This window comes from Neolamprologus multifasciatus, chromosome 6, assembly GCF_963576455.1.
Source record: "Neolamprologus multifasciatus chromosome 6, fNeoMul1.2, whole genome shotgun sequence".
Taxonomy (NCBI): Eukaryota; Metazoa; Chordata; class Actinopteri; order Cichliformes; family Cichlidae; genus Neolamprologus; species Neolamprologus multifasciatus.
Window position 1 is genome coordinate 25,816,907 of NC_140444.1, and position 25,557 is coordinate 25,842,463.

At 39.8% G+C, this 25,557-nt stretch overlaps 1 protein-coding gene across 4 annotated transcripts in view; it reads right to left on the reverse strand.

Moving 5' to 3' along the window:
- nr3c2 (nuclear receptor subfamily 3, group C, member 2) overlaps window positions 1-25,557 on the reverse strand; it is an 82,615-nt gene that overhangs the window by 2,399 nt on the left and 54,659 nt on the right. For 3 of the 4 annotated variants that reach the window (XM_085164125.1, XM_085164123.1, XM_085164122.1), the window contains 4 exons: window positions 22,382-22,498; window positions 14,460-14,798; window positions 12,774-12,918; window positions 8,615-8,745 (listed from right to left, as the gene is read on the reverse strand). In XM_085164125.1, coding sequence (XP_085020251.1) covers window positions 8,615-8,745; window positions 12,774-12,918; window positions 14,460-14,798; window positions 22,382-22,498 — 732 coding nt within the window. Of the gene's footprint in view, window positions 1-7,132; window positions 8,746-12,773; window positions 12,919-14,459; window positions 14,799-22,381; window positions 22,499-25,557 lie in introns of those variants that run through there. The other variant, XM_085164126.1, reaches the window with a different exon arrangement.

The following is a 25,557-nucleotide window of genomic DNA, read 5'->3' on the forward strand; positions in this document are numbered from 1 at the left end:
GAATGCTTTTTAGATAATTAATGGTGTTATCACAATAAATATTCAGTGGGCTGTAGGGTTGGTTTTAAAAAACAGGAATCTGAAGAGCAAGTTAATGTTCAATTTGTCATCTGTGGTTGTATTTTAAAACAGTGAGGGCAATGTGTTAAAGTAATGATCAGGACTGTTGGGTGACAGTGTTGGTTTTCTTCTGTATGCGTTATAAAAGTAGTCAAAAACAGGTGTCACCAGCGTAGTAAAAATCAATCCCACATTAGAAAAAAACGTAGTTATCCACATTTTCTCATCAAGTTGGTTGTATTTGGGATGTTGTGATGTGATGAAATTAAAAGTAAGAACGACTGTACTATGACATCCAAAAAGCTTTTGATTTGAAAGCCTGAAGAACAAACGTTAAAAAAAGCAAAATGTATATTTCATACAGTTTTAGTTTAGAAAGAGAGAGCATATTTCTCCTGTTTTGGCTTCCCTTCATTGGCTTCCTGTTAAATCCAGAATTGAATTCAAAATCCTGCTCCTCACATACAAGGTCTTAAATAATCAGGCCCCATCTTATCTTAATGACCTTGTAGTACCATATCACCCTATTAGAGCACTTCGCTCCCGCTCTGCAGGCCTACTTGTTGTTCCTAGAGTATTTAAAAGTAGAATGGGAGGGAGAGCCTTCAGTTTTCAGGCCCCTCTTCTGTGGAACCAGCTTCCAGTTTGGATTCGGGAGACAGACACTATCTCTACTTTTAAGATTAGGCTTAAAACTTTCCTTTTTGCTAAAGCATATAGTTAGGGCTGGACCAGGTGACCCTGAATCCTCCCTTAGTTATGCTGCAATAGATGTAGGCTGCCGGGGGATTCCCATGATGCATTGAGTTTTTCCTTTCCAGTCACCTTTCTCACTCACTATGTGTTAATAGACCTCTCTGTATTGAATCATATTTGTTATTAATCTCTGTCTCTCTTCCACAGCATGTCTTTTATCCTGTCTTCCTTCTCTCACCCCAACCGGTCGCAGCAGATGGCCGCCCCTCCCTGAGCCTGGTTCTGCCGGAGGTTTCTTCCTGTTAAAAGGGAGTTTTTCCTTCCTACTGTCGCCAACGTGCTTGCTCATAGGGGGTCATATGATTGTTGGGCTTTTCTCTGTATCTATGAAGCGCCTTGAGGCGACTTTTGTTGTGATTTGGTGCTATATAAATAAAATTGAATTGAATTGAATTGAATTTTAGTCTGGCAGTTTGTTCCTGATGTAGCTCAATATACTGACTGATATTACATTAACACCTGATCTTGGTCTATCCCATCTATATCAGTACTGGTACATTTAAACTTACAAACGTAGAGCCATACCAAATTACTATTAGAGCTGGCCTACTGGTATTATACAGCTAATATATATATATTGTTTAGTATTAAGCTTTGCTTGTTCCATATTCAGTTTTCCAGCAAAACTTATTTGAGTCCATAAGAAAAGATTCATTCTTATATCTGGAGGAAGATTTTTTTTTTCAATAAATATTAATGTTAGCCCGCGACTTTGTTCCAGTTTTGAATTTTGGCCCACTGTGTATTTGAGTTTGACACCCCTGTTTTAGAGAGAAAATCCTTTCTCGTGACATTGCTTCCAAATGTTCATCAACTGAAACCTGAGTCTGATTTGTTGTTGTTCCGAAAGCTGTAAGAGTGTATTTAATTTTCAATTTTGTATTCTTCGCTTGAGTTTACCAAAACAGTTTCTTTTCATATATTTATTTGTATCATGTCCTGATATGTAAAACCTCAGAGGCTGTGTTTTCTTATTCACATGACTGTATGCATGCCTGCTAAACCTCTTAAATAACATTCTGCTGCTGCCATACAACGACACATCTCACCTCTCAAAGCTTAAAAATCAGGTGTGCTCTTTGAGGAAACATCTTTAGTTTTCCTAAAGCCAAAATCAAAAAATGATGCTTTACAACACAGTAAAGCCTCAAATTAATACAACATAAAAGCTGCTGGAAGGTCGAGTGTGTTTTGAAAATGACACGTTGATTTTGATACTTCTAAAATATGTCAGTATTAATGGTGCCTTCACAGATGTGCAAGTTACACATGGTAAGTGCAATAATTAACTCTGTTCCACCATCACTGGCTTTTGAACTGCACAGTCATTCACAAACCAGATGGTTCATCTCCTGTTTAGCCTGGAGGATGCAGCATCTGTTATTTTCACAAAGAATTAAACAAATTTTTTTATATCAAACCAAATGACAGCTTTCTGTTTCACTTCAGTCCCTCTTAATTTAGCTCAGGATGAGAAATGAAGTGTTTCTGGATCTTTATATAAATATACATGTGTGTGTGTGTGTTTTCTTTTACATGATGAGTTTTGTAAATGCACAGACAAAAATATGTTGCTCAGGTCATGCAGTGATTTCTGCTACAGAATTATGTGTTTCTAATACACTGTCTAATGACACCGTTTGAGAAAGGGCTCAGAGATCATGGCCATTTAATACCGGTTGTCATCTTTGTCACTTGCATATAGAGATTTATTCAGTTTCTTTTAATCGTTTTACAATATTATGCACTGTAAATGATGACATCCCCCCAAATTCTTTACAATTGTATTTTTTTAACTACATGACACAGTCTTTACACACTGGTGAACCCCTCATTATCTGAAACACTGTCAGCCTCTCAGAACAGCTCTTTTTTTCCCTCCAAATCTTGTTAATGACCTGTTGCTAGTTAACCTAATTACCTACTGAAACATGTTCAATAGGAACACGTTGCTGGCCTCAAGCTCCAAACATCTTATATGAACTTAAGCAACAACGATCAGCTGATAGGGCTTGTTTGAATTCTGCAGAGTGAACAGCCACAGGCAAAGCCGGCATCTTGTCAGTCAAAATTGCAGGTTTTTTAAAACAGATCTTTGAGAGTGTGTATTTTGGTGTGTGTGTGCTCCTTCTTGTCTCTTTCTATGTAATTCTTTTCATCATACTTTTAGGCACAATCACCTCCAGAAAACAGATTGTACCCTGGTGCTGTGATTTCTGTGCTGATTTCATGGCTGACATGATGAGAATGTGCTAAAACCCTTGGTCGCATTTGGACCTTTTGTTTTTCTCCCACTGACCCACATACACCCTGATTAGAAACTGACCTGGCATTCAGGGGCGGTACCATGACCGGCCCTGAAATAGGGCATTTATACCACTATAAATGATGTCAAATTGATTTTTGCTGCAGGTCGAGAGCACCTTCAACTGGGCTGCATTTCTTTTTTGGGAGTTAAGACGCTGCACCGTGTGCACCGCAACCACCGAACAGCTCTTTTTCTTAATGTGTTTCAAAGGAAGCAGCGCATATCTAATGCCGAGAGAAGATGCTCTTAGCATGCGTTGTGCCAAACTACGTGCAGCTTCCTGCTCTCGGTAGCTACATGCCTAACTGACAGAGTGGCTCTTGGTTTCGATTTACTTCCTGATAGTAACCAAGTTTGCAGCTAGTCCTGATTATGACTGCAATATAAAGCAGGTGAAAGTGCTGAATGACAATAAATATTTATTAAAAGATTATGCAACAGGAAAATAACCAGCTGCAATAAAAGGAACACAGTATTTGAGATTGTAACTACTTTAGTCAAAAATGTGTCACACAAAATGCCCCAGTCAGCTCCGCACACACACACACACACACACACACACACACACACACACACACACACACATGTCCCATCTGGAATGAGGCTCCGGAGCCATTTTGGAGAGAAGCAAGATGACGGTTTGGAAAGAAAACAAATGACTGAGATCATCAACTTTGTCTACATCTTTGTAGAGGTGAGGAGCATAACCGGTTCAAGCAGGCCGCTGCTACTGTACCGAATCCAAACAGGGTCATGAGACACCGCGGGCTGACTGAAACCTTAGCCAAGGTCATAGAGGAATAACAGCCCTTGTCTCTTTTCCCTTTATCCCTTTTCGCATGTCTGTTTCACTCGTTTATTCTCTCTCCATGCAGCGCACACATTCCCTTTTGCAAAGCAGCCTAAAGGCACTCGCAAACTCGGTGACTATGTAGTACTTGCTCAGCTGACAAGTTCTGACACCTCCTCTGTAAACATTTCTCCCGCTACTCCTTCCACAAGGCCCGAGTATTATATATGAATGATGGTAACTAAGTGAGCCTCCTACAGCGCCTCAGAAAATCCTGCAATAGACTTTTTTTGAAATTACCCACAAGTGCTCTGCCAAACCTCCGTGCAGTACAGTCACTCCATCATTTTGGAATAGACATGAAAGACGAAGCATTGAATGATTATTTTCTTCCCTCCCCTTCCCTCATTTTTGAATGTTATATTTTGACTAAATCCAATAACTGCAGCAGACTGAGCTAACTGTGAAGCATCTTAAATTCCCTGTTTTGATTCTGCATCCCACTTTCTTTTATCCACACCCTCGCTTTCAAAATTCTAGCCCGGGTTTCAAGGAAGTGGAGAAAAATAGCAGGTCTTGGAGCAATGCCTGGTGCTTGACTGGCCTTTATTAAGTACAGCAGGGCTCTCTGGAAAACCTCCAGAGGACCAGTGAGGAGAGGGAGAGGGAGGCCGCGGCAACAGAAGGACTAGCTCCGCCATCCCACCACTCCCTTTGTCTTCGCTTTCTTTCTCCCCATAGCTGTGCACCTGTCTCTTTCTCACCAACCCTTGCTCCGTCAACTCCAAAGAGTGTTTTCACTCTTTAAATCGAACTTTCCCGTCTTTGGTTTCTCATTCTCTCCGCATCGCCTCGCTCCTTCTTCTCTTCTGACATCCACATTGTTAAAGTCCAGTTAGAGCTCTCCTTCTTTCAGAGTTTATATTCAGGGAAACACTTTCACATTTGTTCTTCCATATGTCGCTGAGCTATAGAGCCAAAATCGGCCTTCCTCTGCTACATTGCAGTACAGTGCATGTTTAAAATACTTGTAGACTTCACTTCCCTTCCATTCAATACTTTAAAAAAACACTTTAATGAAATTCAAAGTATTCACTTCTCACTTAACTAAGTATATAAGTATATTAAATAGAGTGTATAGATGCCTAAAATGATGCTGCAGCTGCCAATTTACAGTTGGTGCAAAGCACGGCAGCAATGCCACCCATAAACACTCATGAACAGAGTACTCCAGAACTAAACCGGCTACCCAATTGTGACAGAATCTAATTTAAGGACATATTGATTTCTTGGAAATCGCTGCATAATATCATTCTGCTTTATATTTCAGAACTCTTAACCTCTTATTCTGCACCCAGGCTGTCAGATCAGAGAATCGGGAGATGTCACAGTTTCCACACTCAGGGCTTAAAGCTAGAGCTCAACTGATATTAGCTATGTGCATATCTAAAAAATTTAATAAGTTAAAGAAAAAAGAGTCAAGTCAAGGCAACGGAAAGACACCTTTAAAACATGTTAAACATATATTTATATATGTCCTGCTATAAAGTATGTGTACACAATCGTGACACAAATATAGCAACAGCAATTAGAAGTGAAACACAAACAAAACTAGAGTTGTTGCTCATGCTCAGAGATGTCTGGTTTTATATATATATATATATATATATATATATATATATATATATATATATATATATATACATATCGTTTGTGTTGTGCTAGATAAAGAGATGGGAAAAACAAAGTTGAACCATGTTATGAGGGTTGATGTTGCATATTTTGCACCCTGCAACTTCCCTGTTGGCAACAAATGTTTTCAAGAAACCCAACAATCAGCTGATCTGGGCAGAGTCGGGAAGGGCATACAACAGTCATCCACGTCTTGTTGTGGCAATAAAACAAGATTATTTTTAAACTGAACTCTCACATTATCTCAGCAAGGACTCATAAATAACTGGGAAATCTGTTTATGCTTAGTGATTTAAAAACACCACATATCTGTATCGATATAACTTAAAAATGTTAAGACGATAAGTCGATAAGACTTAAAGGCTCTACTTAAAGCATTCAAAGTGCTCAATCAGCCCTTCAGTTTCAAAAATCAAACTTTGTCTCGCTTCATAGCCTGCTTTTGTATAACACATTATGGTCTATCTAGTGTACATGTTCTCATTTTGTAGTTTCTATTTTTTGCCAGCCACCTAACTCCAGTTTGAAAAGGTGCTATAGAAATACAGTTTAGTAATATTAGCATTCCTGCTGGATCAAAATTATTCGGTACAACCTGAAGAAGTGTGGGCTACACTTTCTTTGCGCTATTGACATTAGCACTGAAAATATGCTAAAACTGTCCACTGTAGTTGTTCTTCATGCCTTGCATCCATGATACATGAACCAGTGTGTTTGGACTATTGCACTGCTAGAGCCCCTCTGGCCTCTGTGCTGGTTACATTCTGATAATCCTTTTCTTTGTAACTGGAGACAGACACACACATACATATATATATATATATATATATATATGTATGTATGTGTGTGTGTATACATATGTGTATATATATATATATATATATGTGTGTGTGTATATATATGTGTATATATATATATGTATATATATATGTGTGTGTGTATATATATGTGTATATATATATATGTATATATATATATATACATATATATATATATATATATATATATATATATATATATATATATATATATATACGTATGTATATATATATATATATGTGTGTGTATATATATATATATATATATATATATATGTATATATATATATGTGTGTATGTATGTATATATATATAAAATCCTTTTCTTTGTCTCCAGTTACAAAGAAAAGGATTATCAGAATGTATATATATTCTCTGAGCCCTTGGTATTTCTCCAGCTTCGCGTGTTCCTTCTTCCTGATATTGCTGTCATTCGGAACCGCTACATCGATCACTACGGCCGTCTTCTTCTGTTTGTCTACCACCACTATGTCCGATTGGTTAGCCACCACCATTTTGTCCGTCTGTATCTGGAAGTCCCACAGGATCATACATATATACATATATATATATATATATATATATATATATATATATATATATATATATATATATATATATGTATATATATATATATATATATATATATATATATATATATATATATATATATATATATATAGATAGATAGATAGATAGATAGATAGATAGATATATACTTGCAAGTCAGAAATCTGTGTTGCATGTATTATATTCTTTCTGTTTATTTTACTAGTAATAAGTAATTACAGCTGTCGAGTACAAATACAGACTGTGGAGCATAATGTACAATGTTTGTAAGGAAAACTGCAATACTCACAAAAGTACAACTTTATCAAGATTTCTAAGTATTTTAGTAGATGTACTTAATTGAAAGTTTTTGAAAAAGTTTTCATTTAAATAAATAAATTTGTCCAGTAAAAATATATATTAAAAAAAAACCGCCAAGTTTTTTATATGGAAACATGAGATTGCTCACTACAGCCTTTCTGTGCCCTTCTGAATGTGGCACATCTATCGACACCCTACACAGACAAATGCAAGACTGCATCAGGTCTCTGGTGTGATTTAAAGCTTTGTGTTTACCTTTTCATTAATTCAAGTGTGTGTGTGTGTGTGGACAGTAAAGTTTTGATAGACTGCTACTATTGACTTGACCACAGCCACTCACTCTGTTGTCACAGTGAAAAGAAAAAACAGAGGCTACTTTTGGTTTCCAGTTGAGCAACTTGGTCCAACGTATCTTCTCTGTGAGGCTGTAGTGGTGGTGTGTGTGAGGTGGTATCACAGTGAGACCCTCAGTACTGAGCGACACAAGTGTTAATCCTTGGCAAAAAAAAACAACAACAAAAAAAGCAGCAACGGAAAATAAACCAGAGCACAACCGAGAAATGACACCATCTCTCTTTCATTTTGCATACATTGCATTTTGCCACAGGTGCCTGCAACACCAAGTCTATTTTTCACACTCTTTGTCTCTGTTGAAGAATTACTAAGAATTGAACCGTGGGCGCCAGGAAGGCAGATACTGCCAACAGTGTCTCGAAGGTGTGTGGTGAAACTGAACAGAAAACACCTCATCGCCACGTTTCCTTTGTGAGATGGCAACCTTTTTGGTTAAGAAGAAGCAGTTTGACTCAGGCTGTAGCAATCCACATCATGACGCCTTTAATTGTGATCCTGAAGTTAGCGAGGGGGGATTTATATCGCAACAATGACATACGCTGACTGTTCTTAGTCTGATTCTGCTAAAGCTACACTCGCTATCCTTAAATATGAGGGAGGTTTTTTTTAGGTCACAACATAAAATGAAAACAAAGAGATTTGGGATTTGTCCATTTGTATTATATAACGCTGTTGAAAGCACCAACGAAACAGTGCAGTACAAAGAAAGCGTTAGATGCCCGTCAGCATTCCCGGGTTCACAAAACATCGGATTCTTCTCGTCTGGGCACTTTTGGCATCAGCGGAAATGTTGGGAGCCGGGACCCTACGGTTTGAATGCTGAGTCACGCGCATGAAATGTGGCAGGTGTTGCGAGGTACTAGGAAGGTCCAAAGTGGTCCTGAACAGATGCCTCAATTATTAGTGTGGAGTCTATGATAGCCAGGTGTAAGTGGAGTGCGGGCAGGTTTCCAGTCCACTGCTTACCTGTGCTGAGAAGCAGGAGGACCTTCATGGAGAGGAACTCGTCGTAGGTTAGCTGCAATCGCACAAACTCCTGGCTCACCTGCCTCATGCCCAGACACAGGTCGTACATGGCCGACTGCTGCATGCGCTCCCTGAAGAGAGACAGGCAGAAAAAAAAAGAAATTAATAACTAGCAACTGTGTCGGTGTTCTGTTACACTCCTTTCCCCAGTACAGGCTCACATTTATTCTCAGTTCATTCACTGGTTATTTCTATTTATTTATTTATTTTCTTTGTCGATACTAACTCACTAACAGGCTTCCTCGCTCTGTTCCTACCAAAACTAGTTCAGTCCAGTGAAACAGTGTTTCCACACAGTGCAGAGGAGGATCCTTCCAGTCTGGGCTAAGACCAGAATACCAAATCCCCCCAGATTGCAGATTGCAGAGCGCTGCGTACGGTCTCACAGCACAGATGCACCAGTTTTCCAAAGCTGCGACAGACTACAGCTGACCCCGTATCTAACCCCAATCCCCATAAAAAAAAACACACATTTGAAAAATTGTGTGTAATTCCAAACACATCCATGTTGGCAGAAATGGCACACATAAACATATGTTAAGTACGCATGTGCATGCTTACCAATCAGCATCAGTGCCTGTGCACCGGAGTGTCAAAAATACACCAGTTGCGTTGATTTGTCTCACTCCCCTTCTCTTTCACACACATTTTATCGCTAAAATCATCTTGGGTACGTTACACAACTCTCTCTCTCTCTCACACACACACACACACACACACACACACACACACACACACACACACACACACACACACACAAAGAAATGGGACAAAAAAACAGGAAAGCAAGAAACACTAGAAGAGATAAAGCACAAGCCAATCAGAAACACTCTCTGCAGATGCCACAGATTCTCTGGCTTTGGATGCCACTTCACTCTGCTATAAATCACCACCGCATCAGGACTACAGTAATTAAATGCAAGTGGTGCGCCTTGACTTGAAAGAGGTTGGACTTTTAACCACAATGCAGTGACACCACATCATTACACAGGCAGCGCGGGCGGAGACTTATTCTGATAACAACTACATGTAATATTTTGTAGAGGGGACCGGGAGCAGCCGATTGGAAATGGGTGCATAATATTCCCATTAAAGCGCAAAAAAAAAAAAGACACGCAGCGCCTTTACAGTATTTACTGTGCAGCTGTCGGCTTCGCTAAGTAACTGATAAACTGCGTCTGAGCACGCCCGCTTCCCCGCTGTGCAGCGCCGTGTATGTGAGCAGTTTCGCGAAGTGCGGTGTAATATCATTTGATACAACTTTTTGGCTGGAGTTTCTAAAGTCTCCACACGTTTTCTCTATCGCTACCTCTCTCTCTCGCGCTCACTCACTCCCTTCCTGAAATCAATTTTGCTGAATCACTGCCCAAAATGAGCGCCTGGTTTTGGGGAGGGAAGAAGCAGAAGGAGAAGAAGAAGGAGAAGAAAAAAGAAGACAGCAGCAATCTCTCTCCTTCCCTCTTGCTTTCCAATTTCTCTGTGTCTCTGTGTGTCTGTCTTCTTCCTTTTCTTTCTCTGTTTCTAAGGCAAAAAAAGGAAGCACAAGACTGAGGAGAAAGGAGAGTTCAGAGTCTCCTTCAGCTGCGAGAAGCTCCCAAAAATATATTTGCTCACAAGAGAAGGACAAAGGAAATTGTTTAGAATTGAAATGAAATCACAATTAGTGTTCTCTTTTTTCAAACTCTCAAATATCAAATCAACATAATTCCTCGAAAACTTTGTTAATATAATTTAAAAGTTCACAAAAGGGTCTTTGCAGATGCATCACAGGGGCTCATTGGGAGGACTATATATATGTGTTTGACTGACAGCTGAGCAGCCACGGGATCAGTGGCGCAGTTTAAATAACGCTGTACCACTGGCTACAGTTTTACACACTAAGGACGGACAATGAGTCGTTAACACTTGATAACAAAGAATAAAGAGAAGTTTAGATCAGCTGTTTGACTTTAGGTATGTTTTTGAGCAGTTAAACTGTTCGCCTGTGTGCAAAATTTAAATTAATATGAAAGTAACTAGTTAGATAAATAGAAAGGAAACAAAAAATATAATATGGTAACGGATGGATTATATAGCACTGTTACTCTATTTGAGATGTGCTTTATGCGACATGTCACAGTTATCCATTCACACAAGCACTTTTTTAATTTTATCTTAGTGCTTTATATCGAACATTCACACTCTGAAGAACCGATCAGGAGCAACACGGGTAACTCAGTATTTTGCCCAAAGACACTTTATCATGCAGACTGGAGCAACCAGGTATTGAACCACCAACCTTCTATGCTCTACCTCCCGAGCCACAGCCACCTCATATATTAACAGCTATAAGCAGAATAATTTTTATACATCTATGATGCATGCAGTTTCCACATTTTTACAAAGTAAAAGCAACTGTTTGCACTCTATCATTATAATGTTTGAATCTAGGGCAATTGATTTGATCTGACTCGGGAATTTACTGATAATAATGGACAAAATTTGACAGATGTACATAGCTTTTAATGTAAAATGAACATCCATGCTTGCTGTATTTAGACTCAATTGCAGACAGCTAAGTGAGGGGACGGGGTGCTCAATAAACGCTTTAATGCCCTAGGCCAATGAGCACTTTGTTGCTATAGAAACAAGTGGACACCGTCCTCTGCCCTGAAGACTGACCGGAGCTCGAAAAGTTATGGACAAACTGTGTACCCATATTTGACCTCAAAACAACAACAACAAACACGCACAAACACCTTCGCTCAGAAAGACTCAACAGGAATGGCAGTGACATCCAGGCTGCCCTGATAGAGCAGCAAGCATGTGACCAACATCCAGGCCACCACCAACAGCCAGTCTACATCTCCTCTGCTCTGTCAAGCTTAATACCAGGCGCATCTGTCAAAGGGAAGGGCTGCTGTATAGAAACCAACACAGCAACTGCAAAGTATATATATATATATGTTTATATATAAATGATTAATAATCATTCATTATACTCGTGCTATTAGTTTTTTTTTAAACATCTTTTCTCTGTGTTAGGACTTATTCAGAGCTGAATGTGTCACATAAACCATTCGGTTTCTATCACAGCCTAAGATTTTCCCCCTAAAACTGATTTCAAATTAGGAAACACAGTTCTTAACCTACTGTGTCTCATTTGGCGCTAAATGAAACTCAGGATGTGAGCTAAGCACACAATGATACAACACGTAGGTCCCAAAAAAAGGGGCTTTTACTGTAGCTGTGTTGCACAAAAGAGTTTGTGCTCCTATTTGGTTGTTTGTGTCTCTGTATTTATTTATTTGGAACAAACTGACCCAGTGACATTGACTTATACAAGCTATTAGTTTGAGCTTTTAAAGCAGCCTCTGACTGAACATGCTCCTCTACAGCAGGCTGCCTAGAGAGGTTACCGTTCTCCTCTTTGATTAATTCTACAACATTCAATTCATCAATGGCCACGCACTGCAGCTCCAATCAGAAAAAAAAAAATATATATATAGCGTATATATAGCATACCTTTCCTTTCTGCCTGCTCCCCTGTTCAAACATATTAACACAGATCAACTGGGCTATTGACTGCTCTTTCCAGGCTTTGATGGTCTGTGCCTGATGCAATTAAAGGACCATCAGAAAGTACAAACGTGTTTTCTTGTAAAGTGCCAGAAATCTGGCGCGAGATTATGACCTCGTTTAAAGTACATCCTGACTTCCTGAGAGGAAAGTCATTACCACAAAACCTCATTGTGGCCTTTTAGTAGCTTTTGGGTGGCTTAATAAAACGCTTAAAATAGCACAGACCCAAAATGCACTGCTTACTTCCTTATGTTTATGCATAAATTTGAATTTCATGAGTGGCTAAAAATAGAACCAGCCACTAATAGTGTAAGCCTGGCTCTTCACTCAATTACTATATCGACTAATTAACTACTCCAAATTGTGCTTTTTCATGTCTTTAATAGATGCCTGAAATGGTTGATAAAAGGCATATCTCCTCACTGCCTTAACACATTTAGTGTCAGTAGTGCTACCTGCTAACTGTTACGGCCAATACGATCTAATAACATGAGAGCCATGTGTGCGTTACATTGCAGATATGGAAGTGTGGACCTACTCGTTAAAGATGAGGTCAGGGGCAAAGTAGAGCATCTGTCCATTGGTGTGTTTGTAGGAGCGCCAGCTGAGGCAAAAGGAGGACAGACACATCCATGAGTACTGGATCAGGGTGATTTGGTCCTCAATGGGCAGGCTCCGGAAACCTAGCGCACATGAACACATGCACAGCAGACAGAGAAAACGTCACGTTTTAAATACAGCAAGGAACACTGAGTTAACGCATTTGGACTTAAGCAGCAACTTAAAGAGGCCTTTATCTAGCCTGCCACGTGTGTGCGAGCGTGCGTGTGTTTACTCACGTCTATGCATTAAGCGGCGTGTATCTGTGCTACAGCGAGTAGTTTTGTGCCAGTTTTTTATTTAGACATGATAACCACTGGGAAGTATTCACCCATTCTTGTTTCATGCAAATCCCACAAGGCCTCCAGATATTGGCATGCCATCTACGGAGCTCCAAAAATAGACTCAAATAGGAAACTTGCCAAACTCTCAATCAAACTCAGGCAAGGAACCCCTCCTTATCCGAAACACACAGGCCAACTAAGGACACCCAAGTGACTTATCAGGGCTTAGGGACTATTTCAGTCTATATGCGTGTCAATCTGCCAAAAACAATGATTTGTATGAAAACATTTGTGGGAAAGGTATGTCAAATGCCTGGCTGTCAACACTGTTTAGTCAGTTTATATCACGTTATGAGGGTCTTCTCTAAACTGTTACATCTGATCTCTGTGTGTGTGTGGGTTTTTATAGGCTGCTTTAAAGTTAACATCAGAAAAGTATGTGTGCTTAATGACTAACATAACAAGAGACTGGGCACATTGCTGTTACTGACATTGCTGGCCCGTGTTGCCTTGCGTGTCACTCTGCCCCATCCAAATGTAAACTGAATGCCGGCAGGGGGCATATCTGAAAGTCGAAGGTGCTCATTTTGACCCTTCTGTCTGGCTTCTATTTATATGTCCGGATATGGCAAGCAGACACCGTGGAGGTATCAAATATTTGCAATACAGCAAATTAAACAGGCTCAAAGAGCTACCTGTGAGGCATCTTTCATTATGTCTGCCACTGACTGGAATTTTAGGGGAACGTGTTTATTCCTTCTCAAACATTATTTTCTCTCAGCTTCCCGTACTCTGGTGTATATGAAAAAATTAATGAGAAAACTGTTCACATAACAACTGGCAACACTGATGTAAATTAGTTTTGTTTTTTTTTCTTCTATAAGAAATCCTAATCTTGATTTTATGAAATGGTAAAATAGGATTCATCTCTAATCTTGTTGAAGCACCGCAGAATTATTTCCTGACCTAATATTTAAAATCAAAATTGGGTGCTCTGACAAAACTGGCAGTGTTTTATCCGAAAAAGATCAAAAGTGAAGATGTTGGCGTGTTATCTTCATTAAAATCCCTCTTTATAATTACAATATAGAGTCCCCTCTGATTTATTAGGCTGGTATTTTTACCAGCTTACCACTTTTTTTTTTGATTCAGCCATAAATAAAACTGAATATCAATTCTTTTGTTAGCAGTAAACTATAAGGCCATGCACATATAACCTACTTCTCTTACACATGTCTTTAGGGACTGCTTCCACTCTTTTCCAACATTCCTAAACATTCCTAGCAAACATTCCTAAACAGCACTTAGGCTTCAGCCCTCTTGCATTAATGGTCACTAACCTGGAAGTACTTTGGCCCATTTCACCATGCGTACCATCTGCTTTCCAGCCAGGCGGTTGAGACTGGATAGCAGGTGGTCAGTGGTGTCAGGCTGTGAGTTGTCATAGCCAGAGTACACTTCTTCGGGCTCAATCAGCTCCAACACGCTGCAGATGGAGGGTGGCAGAAAAGGTGTGACCACCCCAGGCCTGTGGGGCACCAGGGCATTGGCAGCACTGGCATTCAGCTCCTTCTCTGAGGACAGGTAGCCTCCAGCGCCACCTGTAGCAGTTTGGCCATCCTTAGAGCCCTGCAGGTCCTCGCTGACTCCCTTCAGCTTCAACTTCTTGGATTTCCGTGCTGCGGGGTACAAAAGAGCCTTTATTAACAGTGTTAATGGTGGTATTTTTTCTATTTATGTGGCAGGCACTCTATGGGTATAAATAAAATACAAATACAACAGGATGTACTACTTAAGTCAAACATTTATGTCTGCTGTGCTGCTATCACATAAAACGTGTTTGTTCAATTTCCTGTTTACTCACACAATCATATAGTTTTTTTGGAAGGTGGTAAACATTAAGATGCAATACAGTCACCTACACTGCACTGTAAACCACCAATACTATCATATAAGTGTTATTCTAATTTCCTTTTAAAATCAAGGTTAGTCAGTAATTTAACAGAGCCTGCTTCTGCTGGAGCTTTCTTCTGGCTTAAACTGAGTTTTTCATTTCCACTGTCGCCAAGTTCTTGCTCATATGGGGTCATCTGATTCTTGGCATTTTCTCTTGTTCTCTTAAAACTCTAACATATTTTGGCACATAAGCCTTCATAACTTCTCTCGTCATGGAGCTTTTTAAACAACAGATATAAGCATGTTTAATTTTACCCCTTTCTGCCATGTCTAGGGTGTAAAGTCTCATAGTATATCAAAAATCAACCATTTATGGGAGCACAGCTGGTAAAAACTTAAACTGAAACTTAACTAGAGCCAATCAAAATGTGGGACGTTGTCTGACGAAGGACAGGGTATGACAATTCTGTGCGGTCCTACATAAGGTGGGACATCTGGCCATCCTACTGCTGGTATAAAAAGTTCCTGACAGGCACTCTTGCTATGCCAGTGTGACTTCTCTTCAGATACTCCAACTTCCTCCCAAAGCCAGGTTTGTTTGGTTAACTGGTAACTCTAAATTAACTGTAGGTGTGAATTTGAGCATGAATGCAATCTATCACAAGGCTGACATAAAGAGACAGTCTTTCACCCTGTGACAGGTGGCATAGGCTCCAGCACAGCCCTTATGCTTTTGTTGCTATAACCACCTTATCTCCATGTATTGCGGTTTCATTGTGTATCATACATCACAGTTCTGATGACGAGCCTAATTACATTGCCATTAGCCAGACAGACAATAATGATGGCTACTTGTAATACCTTGAAATGTAACACTTTCCTTCTGGGGAAGTAATTCCCCCAGACCCTCGTAGTATAGGCAGGTTTTTACCTTCCTTATTCTTTCTCCATTTTCATCCCTTAAGTATTAAAGTGTAACATGTTTATAGAGATCAGCTGAGTCTGAATTTTGCTTTCTAATACTGTCTCATTGTCAGGATTTTCATTTTTAAAACAGAGCTTCTAACCAATAAAGGACATCTGACCAGTAACAATGTGATGTTAACTCCTTGGGCCTTTTGTGTGACAATGTAAATATTACATGTGTGACAATCATGGTGACGATGTAGGATCAAGAGAACAAGACCCGAGTCACGCAGGACTAGAGACCAGTCCGCAACCATCTGTCAACCACCATTTGTGAGTGAAAAATTAGTATTTCCCAACAGGTTGTGAGCGGTTGCTGGAAGTTGTTGGCAAAAAAAAAAGTATAAAGTCCCAGTAACACAGGCCTACAGAGTGGTCAATGACCCCTGGCAACCACCTGTTGTAGGAAAAAAGGTATTCCCCAAGATGTTGGCAAGGACTTGGCAAGGACTGTTGTGGTTGCTAGTACATTGCTGCAGTTGCTCAGCATTTTTCCTAATATTAAAGGCAACCGTGGCAAAGTGCTAGCAACCAAAGCAATCAAAAAATAGTTTTTCATTGTAGGGCGAGGGTGGGGAACTCCAGGCCTCCTGGAGGTTTTAGATATGACCCTGGGTCAACACACCTGAATCAAATGATAAGTTCATCACCAGGCCTCTAGAGAACTTGGAGACATGCTGAGAAGGTAATTTAGCCATTTAAATCAGCAGTGTTGCATCAAGGACGTATCTAAAACCTGCAGAACACTGCAGAACACTACCAGGGGTTGGGAAACTCCATTGAGGCCTGGAGTTTCCCAACCCCTGGTAGGACCTTCTCTGCAACCAATTTCACTTAGCAGAGCCACAATTTTTTTTCTGGGACAACTTCACCTACTTCCAAGGCGCATGGAAAAGATGACGTGTGGAGTCCAGCGACACTTAATGTATTTGCGAACAACTTTTTTGGGTGACCAATGCGTTTCGGCTTGTGGCCTTCATCAGGGTCTGGACTTAGCCAGGGCCACCAACTTCCAGGAACCTATACTTGTCAGTCCAGGAGATACATGTTTCCTTGATTGAACCAATAATTGTATCACGTCCAATATGGCAGACAACTCTTGAGGAATGTGTGCATAATCTCGTGTGGGAAACCTAAATAGCAGCGTTTTGTTTGCTCCAAAATGTCTGTGTCTTTACACACTTTCTTCATCGCTCCAGCTTAAACTAGCACGCGAGTCTTTGTGATGATAATTGGAAACGGAAAGTACAGTAAAAGCCTTCTGTTTTCTTTTACTAGAACAAAAACCCTCACGCTGTTAAATTATTCCCTCAAATATAAATGAAGCATTTCAGTTCCACTGATCTCATCGTGCATTAGACAGCTATGCTTCACCACATATTTACAACAGCTTCCTCATCATTAGGGAACCAGACAAAAAAGTCTATCTATTTAATTTCAACTTGCAAAATGCACCTTTTTTTTCCCCTGCAGGTATTACTCTCTCATTATATATCATACTTCTCTAATCGCTCTGTCATAGATGTTAATCAACAGCTCCAAACATGCTCATAGATAACCCCACGAGCAATACCCGACAATGTGTTGCGTGTAAATGTGCAGACACGCCAGTTTAACAGCAAACAAGTTTTAATGTAAGCATACATGGCTTGAAGGAAACAGCATCTTTTTGAGAGAATCGAGAGAGAGCTTCAAGGCTTGTGTGAAAAACAGGTCGTCCCTAATCAGCTCCCACATCTGTTCTTTTTATATGTTTTAGCCAGAGTTGTTTTAACCCGTAATAACTGACAGAACTGGTTTATTAGCATGTAAACGACATTAACTACATTTTAAAATCAACACCCCAGCAGGTTTTCTCTGACCAGGCAATGTCCTCACCTTTTGTATGGAGTCCATGTTTGCATCCCTGATAATAAGTATATTTGTGCAGCTTACGTGGTTTTTATTTTGCTTTTTCAATATCTTACTTTATTCCGTCCTCACGATCAAATTTATCAGTGCATCACTGGACGCTGCACTACATTTACGACTCCGATGCTGATTCAAATCGGCAGCTCCGAGTGCGCTCACAGCTGGAGTTAAAAAGCGCCTTTAAGACTTTAAACCAGCTTCATAATGGCCTTAATAACAGTAAAATGTTGGTTTCAGTAAAGCCGGCTAACCCAGAGTTCAATTTGCATCATGATGCCAGCCCCAGGTCTCTTGTAGCTGATGCTCTGCCAGCACTAGAAAAATGAAAAAGACTGCTGTCCTTTAACATGAAATTGTTTTTCCTTAATGTTAGCTTTCAGGCAAACCTCACTAAAACGGTTTTAAATGCAGCAGCTTTCTTTACTGGTCATCACAACAGAATTGGGGACAAACAGCTGAGGCCTCACTGGTAACCTTAAGTTAATTTTTGAGTCACGGTTATGTGATGCCTTTCAACACCTCAGCACTACAGAAAGAGGATATGTATATTCCAAACTATGTATGCTTAAGGTGACAATTGTTTGCTTTTAAACTGGTGTCTTGCTATACTCGCATGCGATAACATTGCTGGTTTTACATCTGTTGCCTGTGGTGAGGCCTGAGGTGCATTATCAGAGGGTAACCATAACTGTAACATCTGACTGGAGTCAGACACTGTAACCGTTTTGTTTCTTGTAGTTTTATGTGCTCTGGTCTGGTCTGATCTGTGTCTAAATTTTACATGACAGATTCAATGAAATGGAGTAATATACTTAAACCTCGAAATTTGTGTCTATTGTCTTGTTGTGCTACATTTCATCAGACACCAACACAGCTGCTTCTGACATATTAGAACACACCTTCATCCTTGCACCCACCTATCTACTCCTATTAGCCGGTGAGGTTGCTTATTACTGACACGTTCGCCTCTTCTCAGTGCATAAAAAATGTGTTTGCTTTCAGATAATATGTAAAAATAAAACAGTCAGTTTTTGCATTTCTTATCACAATTATAACTGTTTTTTGTTACATCACACAGATTTTTCTTATCAGTGCATGCAGTGTAATATTTACAGACACCATTGTAAACTATTGAGTGTTTACAATATTTCAATTCATATCAAGCCTCTTTCTTTTACTCAGACTATTAATTACATGGAGAAAAGGATATTGTTTGCTAACGTTAGCAGCTAACGCTCCACCTTTTTTTTGATTCCTGAGTTCACTTGCTAGACGTAACTGCATGCTGTTACTTCAAGCTAGTTTTCCTGGCTGCCTATTGTTCTCAGCAATAATGAGTTCTCTTCCAAAGCTGTTTTTACCAGTAACATATATGGCACTCTCAGACATACCCAAAGACAGTATAAAACACGGTTCTAGTTTCCGGTTGGAAAAATGAGCGCCTTCAACCTGCACTTTACCCGAAGCCCACCACATAGTTAGTTGTTGATAGTTGTGATTACAAAGAGCCTTCCCGTACTATAGTTCACTGTAGGAAAATAGCTTTTTGACTTGACCTCTGTAAGCATTTTTCTGCTCATTCTGGGTTCATGCTGAATTAAATATTACATCTATTTTGTAAATCCAGGTGATACTATGTTTCAAAAAGAGGATTCGCCACAATAAGCTCATTTGCTTGTGATTAACAAGCCATTAGCCAATTAACAACTGGTTTTACAGACAGATCCGCCTCTCCTCACCACTGTCTGTTTTTTTCTTCTTTTTATTCCAACCAAGACGAGGACGGTGAAATTGCTAATCTCGGGGCATCAATCGAGACTATAAAAATCAATGCCGTCTACGACGACACCTCACAAAACTGTTGGGGTTACCACAGCAGGTAGTTCCCCTATGTTTCATTTGACAGATTTTTTTCCCTCTTCCTGACTCCTTCCTGATTTATGTCTCATCCTGGGATCAAACCAGAGCTTCACTTGTTGCCAAATGTATAAACCACTGTTGAGCTACATAAAGCTGTTGCTACTCTTTAGCTAATAAATAAATGTCTATAAGCTAAATTTTCAGTGGTATTTCAGGTTTGTTTTAACGATAATAAATATCACATATTTGATACAGTTACCAAATTTGCTACTTCTTTGTGCTCTCCGCTCTCACTAGGTTGGTGTAATTCACATGAGCTGCTTTAAATTTATGTAGCTAGTCAATTACTTTTTTCTTAAAGTTCTTTAAAATGATGCTAATTTGTTGTTTTTTATAGTTGCTTTCTACATATTTGCACTTACTGTAGCTGTGGGCTGAACTCACTAACTCGGTGGTGCCTGTACGATAGAGCATGATTAAGGGGTTATCCATCTGTGGTCTGATTTATCTGCTCGAATCACTGCAACTCATCCTTCACTCATGATTCTGATAATGTTGCTTCTGGTCAACTCTGCCTCTTTCGCACGGAGATGCTCCAAGTTAAAAGAATCAGCCGATAACTAGCTTAATGTTGCCAGGACAACCAGTGGTAGCCAAAGTGAAGGCAGATGACTTCCAGATTGAACGTGCGTCATGGTACAGATCCCATGTCTCTTGTAAATGATGCTATAGCGGCAGTAGGAATAAATATTTATAAAAGGGACTACTTACACTTTACACAGCATGAAATAATATTATCATATTTGTTGGCTGGAAGGCAAACTTCACAAAACGAATAAACAAAAACAAATTCTGATATTAAAAGAGCATTACAAAAATATGTCTATTATTAAGTTTTGGGAACATGTCAGCTTTCTTTACTGGTCTTCACAGCATACAGTAATTAGGTATAAACAGATGAAGTCTCTTTCAATGGATTACGCTGCTGCTACTCAGAAATACACTTGCTGGCAACCTTAAGTTTTATTTATTTGTGACTCATGGTCATACGATGCTTTTCAACACCTCGTAGAAATACTGAAAGAAGAAAGAGAAGAGTGTTCAAGCTGTTCAAACTACTTCAAGCTATGAGTGCTGATACATTGCTGGGTGTGAAAGTATTGTATGTGGCTAATTACTGGAGGGTATCTGTAATCAGACTACTTTTTTGGTGCCATTTTCCAGTCCCACGTGTGCTGAACTGTGCTGAAGGGCAGTGTTTAATGTGACTGAATGACTAACACTTTATAATACTGTGGCTTCTATCTCGCTCTGGTATTCTGTTTTAAAATCCAGCTTCACCCCTGCATCCACCTATAAACTTATTATCCTCGTATACCCGGTTCTTCACAGACAGTGAACATTGTGTCTGCTCTCAGACCGTTATAATACCCACCAAAACAAAGTGGGTTCTGTTCCTATAATACACTAGCAACTCACTATTACATCCATTTCATATTATTTTGTTGTCGGAAATATATAGAGGCAAATTAAATTGTCTGTGGAAAAGTAAGCTTCCAGAAGTTTATAGGACAGAAAATGGATCTTAAAATCCTTTTCCGAAATTGATTTTTCTAATCAGCGTCTGTTTATGTGAGTTTTGTTATACTGTGACTTGGTTGGCCGGCTTCCTGGATAAACTTTGTCCCAAATATTGGATGTACCGCTTCAAATCATAGGCCTTATAACAAAATAGGTCGTACTCTCATTTAAAATGTTTGGCATTTCACTCTTATTCTGAGGAGTTCAATTCAAGTGGCCATTCTTATGGTGTAATTCTGAAGGTTAACATTTTTATACCATCAAAAGTTATCATATTATAAAAATCCCTTTAAAAAAGAGTATAATGATTCATTCAGAGCTAGAATTTATTTTACATGGGTTCAGTAGTAGTTGGTGAATATTTAATTGTTTAGTAAACCTAAAACTATTTATCCTATTTTTAAGGTGCTGAAACTTCCCTGAGTTTTTACAATATCCAATATGCCTTTATGCATATATTTCATTGTTTATCTAGTAAATTGCTAAAATCCTAAAATGTGTCTGTACAATTTTAAGCAGAGTCTTTTTTTTATGTGTTTACATTTGTGGTGAAATTCACTTCCCTTTGGGAGCGTAGAATTGGAAACCATTTGTAATTTCAATCTCTCTAATGGAGTGAAAATCTATCAAGTGTGCTTTTAGCTTCGCGCGTTCCACTGTGACCCTGAATTGGAATATGCCTGTGGCAAAAAAAAATGAATACATTTCACTTAAAAGAATAAATAAATAAACAAAACACAAATTTTCCCCGCTAAAATACAGTGTCATACTTCCTTATAACACAATGCTGCAACTTGTCTGCAGGCTTTTTTTTTAGCTTGTACTGTATATAGTATTGTTGAGCTACACCTGCTGTAGATGCATTATGCATATTATATTCAGACACATAATATAAACACAAACATCCTCTGACTCAGCATCCCAGGGCCTCTTGTGACTATATACGGACCTACATTTATAATTTCTATGAAGCAAACAGAGGCTGACTTAAATGCCACATCTGAGACAAGTGACCGGGCAAATGTGTAATGAGGATGTGACTCCTTACCTCCTAGGTTCATCCCAGCCTGGAGACACTTCCGTACACGACACGCTGGACAGTTTTTCCTTCGGATCTTGTCAATGATGCAGTCGTTTCTCCCAGCGCACAGGTAGTTATGCTGACCTACAAGGAGACAAGACCCTGTCAGTTTGATGATGACAATCCTGAAGCTTGACACAGAATAATAGTGATATTTTCAAAGTTTTGGAGAAAACAGGGTTTTTTTTGTGTGTTTTTGTTTTTTCTTAGAAGAAAAAAAAGCGAAGCAGGAGATGGAAGCCCCTTACTTATAGAGGAAGGATAATAGTTCTGAACATTTTCCAGGAAATACACAACCAATTACATGAATGGCAGGAAATGTTTCATTCTAATGTCAGATCTCTGTGAGCCACTGTAATGTAGGTCATCAAGGTAAGCTGTAAAAAAAAAGTGTGGCAATATCGGTTTTCACGACTGTGAAAATGATTAAAATAGTGATTATTCCGCTCTCACCTATGACTAATAGTGCATTAGACAGTAAATAGCATGAGAGTTTTTAGAATTCGCCGGAGCCAGGACTCTGACTGCAGCTAGACTATTCCTGACAGTGATGCTAACATGGCGAGAATCCCTCCTGCCTCCTGCCTAGCCCTGAGCTAAACCCAATGATCTCCCATTTCAGAGAGCTTCCTTCCGCTCCACTAGCTCTTCACTGTACAGCTCCGCTCTCCTCCTCCACTCTTCTCCTTCGCTACGCCTGCGTCTCCATCCCTCCTTTTCCACACGTCCGCCAGCCTCAGAGTGCCATACGCCCACACACAGACAGGCTCATACACATGCACACATACAGTCATTCACTCTCACTATCTCACATGCGCACACATGCACATACAGCCAAAGCTGCTCCACTTGGCAATTTCAAAAAATAAAATAAATAAATAATGCAAATCTTGTATCTGATTCCACAAAGAAATAAACACACACACACACACACACAGGGACTGAAATCACAACCCAACCCGGATGGAGTGGTACAGTGTGCCATTGTGACCCTAATGACCTAAGTATAAGGCTTAGCTCCCTCAGGGCTTATGTTAAAACTGTGTGTCCCTCCCACAAACACATACATGGTTGTGTGCATGCAAATGCTTGCATGTCTGTGCATATTGCTCCGTATTTTCCCTTGCACGTTTGTTGTCAGTTGTTTGTTTCTCTCAAAGTACGCACAATTTCTGTCGGGGATTGCAATGCTTTTAGTACGGGAGCTCGCCGTGTGGCGTTCACATGCAGTTTATCTCCAGCAACAACGCTGCTGTGCATTGCATTTTGTTTCACCTACAGTACAGTATCTGTATTTGTGTGTAGGACTGAGTAGAAGTTGTTTTCTGAGCTAGCGGGAGTAGTGCGCAGTGTGTCTGTCTGGCTGCTGCCAAAAGCCAAGGAACCGAGCTGCAGGAGGAGAGGCAGCAGCTGTAGCCCCACCACTATTTCTGGCTAAATCACATGACCGTTACATAAGCCCATTTTTCTTGCTCTAAAAAACAGTAAACTGCGACACAGGATACACAACGCAGCCATCCCATCCCCTGCACCCCCCATCCTCATCCACACACACACACACACACACACATGCTTACAGTATACACAATCACACATTTGCGCCTCTTTAGGCCAGACCGAAAGGCAGTTCCGAAACTCTGGAGTCCTCGTGTCAACTGTTTGGCTCATTCCTGTGAATCTTGTTAATAATTGTTAGAGTGAAACACACTTTAAGAGCCAGCCAAAGTCGCAGTCCGATGGTGGATACGTGTGCAACTTTGTGTGTGAGTATGTGTGTAGGTGTGTGTGTGTCAAGAATGAGAATTTATTTATGCACACTGTGCATGCGGTCACATATACTCGCGCAACATGTTTATCTTTTAAATTACCTCTTGATTCGTGCAGAATGAAGAGGAAACTCCCATAATAAAAACTGTGAAATTTTAAATATTTAGAAAATACGAACGTAAGGAGCAATGCATTATTAGGAAATTCTTCTAAGAAGGAAATTTTCTTTCCAATCGACCTACAGCACTCTGGCCACTCAGGAAGCTACAGTTCGTCTGCTCTCGAAAGCGAAAATCAGCTTCAGGCCTTTGCTAAAATACAGCCTTTAACCTGACATATTTAAATAGCCAATAAACACAAGTGGTCAGACCCCTGTTTGTGACAATAACCTCACAAATACAGATGCAGACGCACATCGATAACGGCGCCGTGCCTCTCCGAAGGACACTTGCCAGTGGACGCACACTTCTTCACTGGGTACCGTTGCTGTGGACTTAACTAAAGAACGCAATCGTGGACGACAGTAATTTCATTATTGACGAGCAAAGCATTTGGCCAATTCTGTGATCACGGTTCATTGGTGTTTATGCAACCTATCATTACACAGATACCAAAATAGCAAACACAAAAAAAAACCAAACAAAAAAAACAGAGATGTAATTGTTGTCACCAGTGAGCCAGCAGTATGCAAATCACTGCCTTGCAATGGCATCGCTACGCCGCTTCTTTGGACAGCACACAAACAGCTGTGTTGGATGAGGCTTTACACAATTAGGATGGTGCTCTTATTTAAAACTACTAAATCTAAATCTCAGATGCCAAGTGGTCCCAGCTTTTAGGCATTTTTTCTTGCAATATAACTATGTGAAAACTTAAAAATAATTCTCTGCAAATTGATAAGTATCCTGAACGCCTCTGCAAAGGATGAAGAAATTTTTGCATAATTGTGGTGGTATACCTATTTTTAATGAACAGAGCAGGAGCTGGTACGGCAAGCATATTTGCAGCAGCACTTTATAACGTAACGCCACTCCCTTAGTGCTGTATCTTTAAAAAGAAAAAAAAGAAAAAACAATTACCAGTGAAGACAGTGATAAAGCCCATCAGATTGGCGGCCCTTATTTGGTTGAACACAAAAGGTGTAACCCACATTGAAGTCACAGAACAAAGGTATCACCAGGGAGCAGGAAGAGATGGAGGTCAGATTATATCCGCTGGGGAGACATGCAGGTCAGCTTAGGCCAGAGGAACTGAAGGCATGGAGGAAGTAGTGCGAGTTATATCATCACACAAGCACCAAAACATATGGTGTACTTGTTAGTGCCACAACAGGCTTTATAGGACAGTAGACAGTGTTATGTATGTTGTTTTTATTG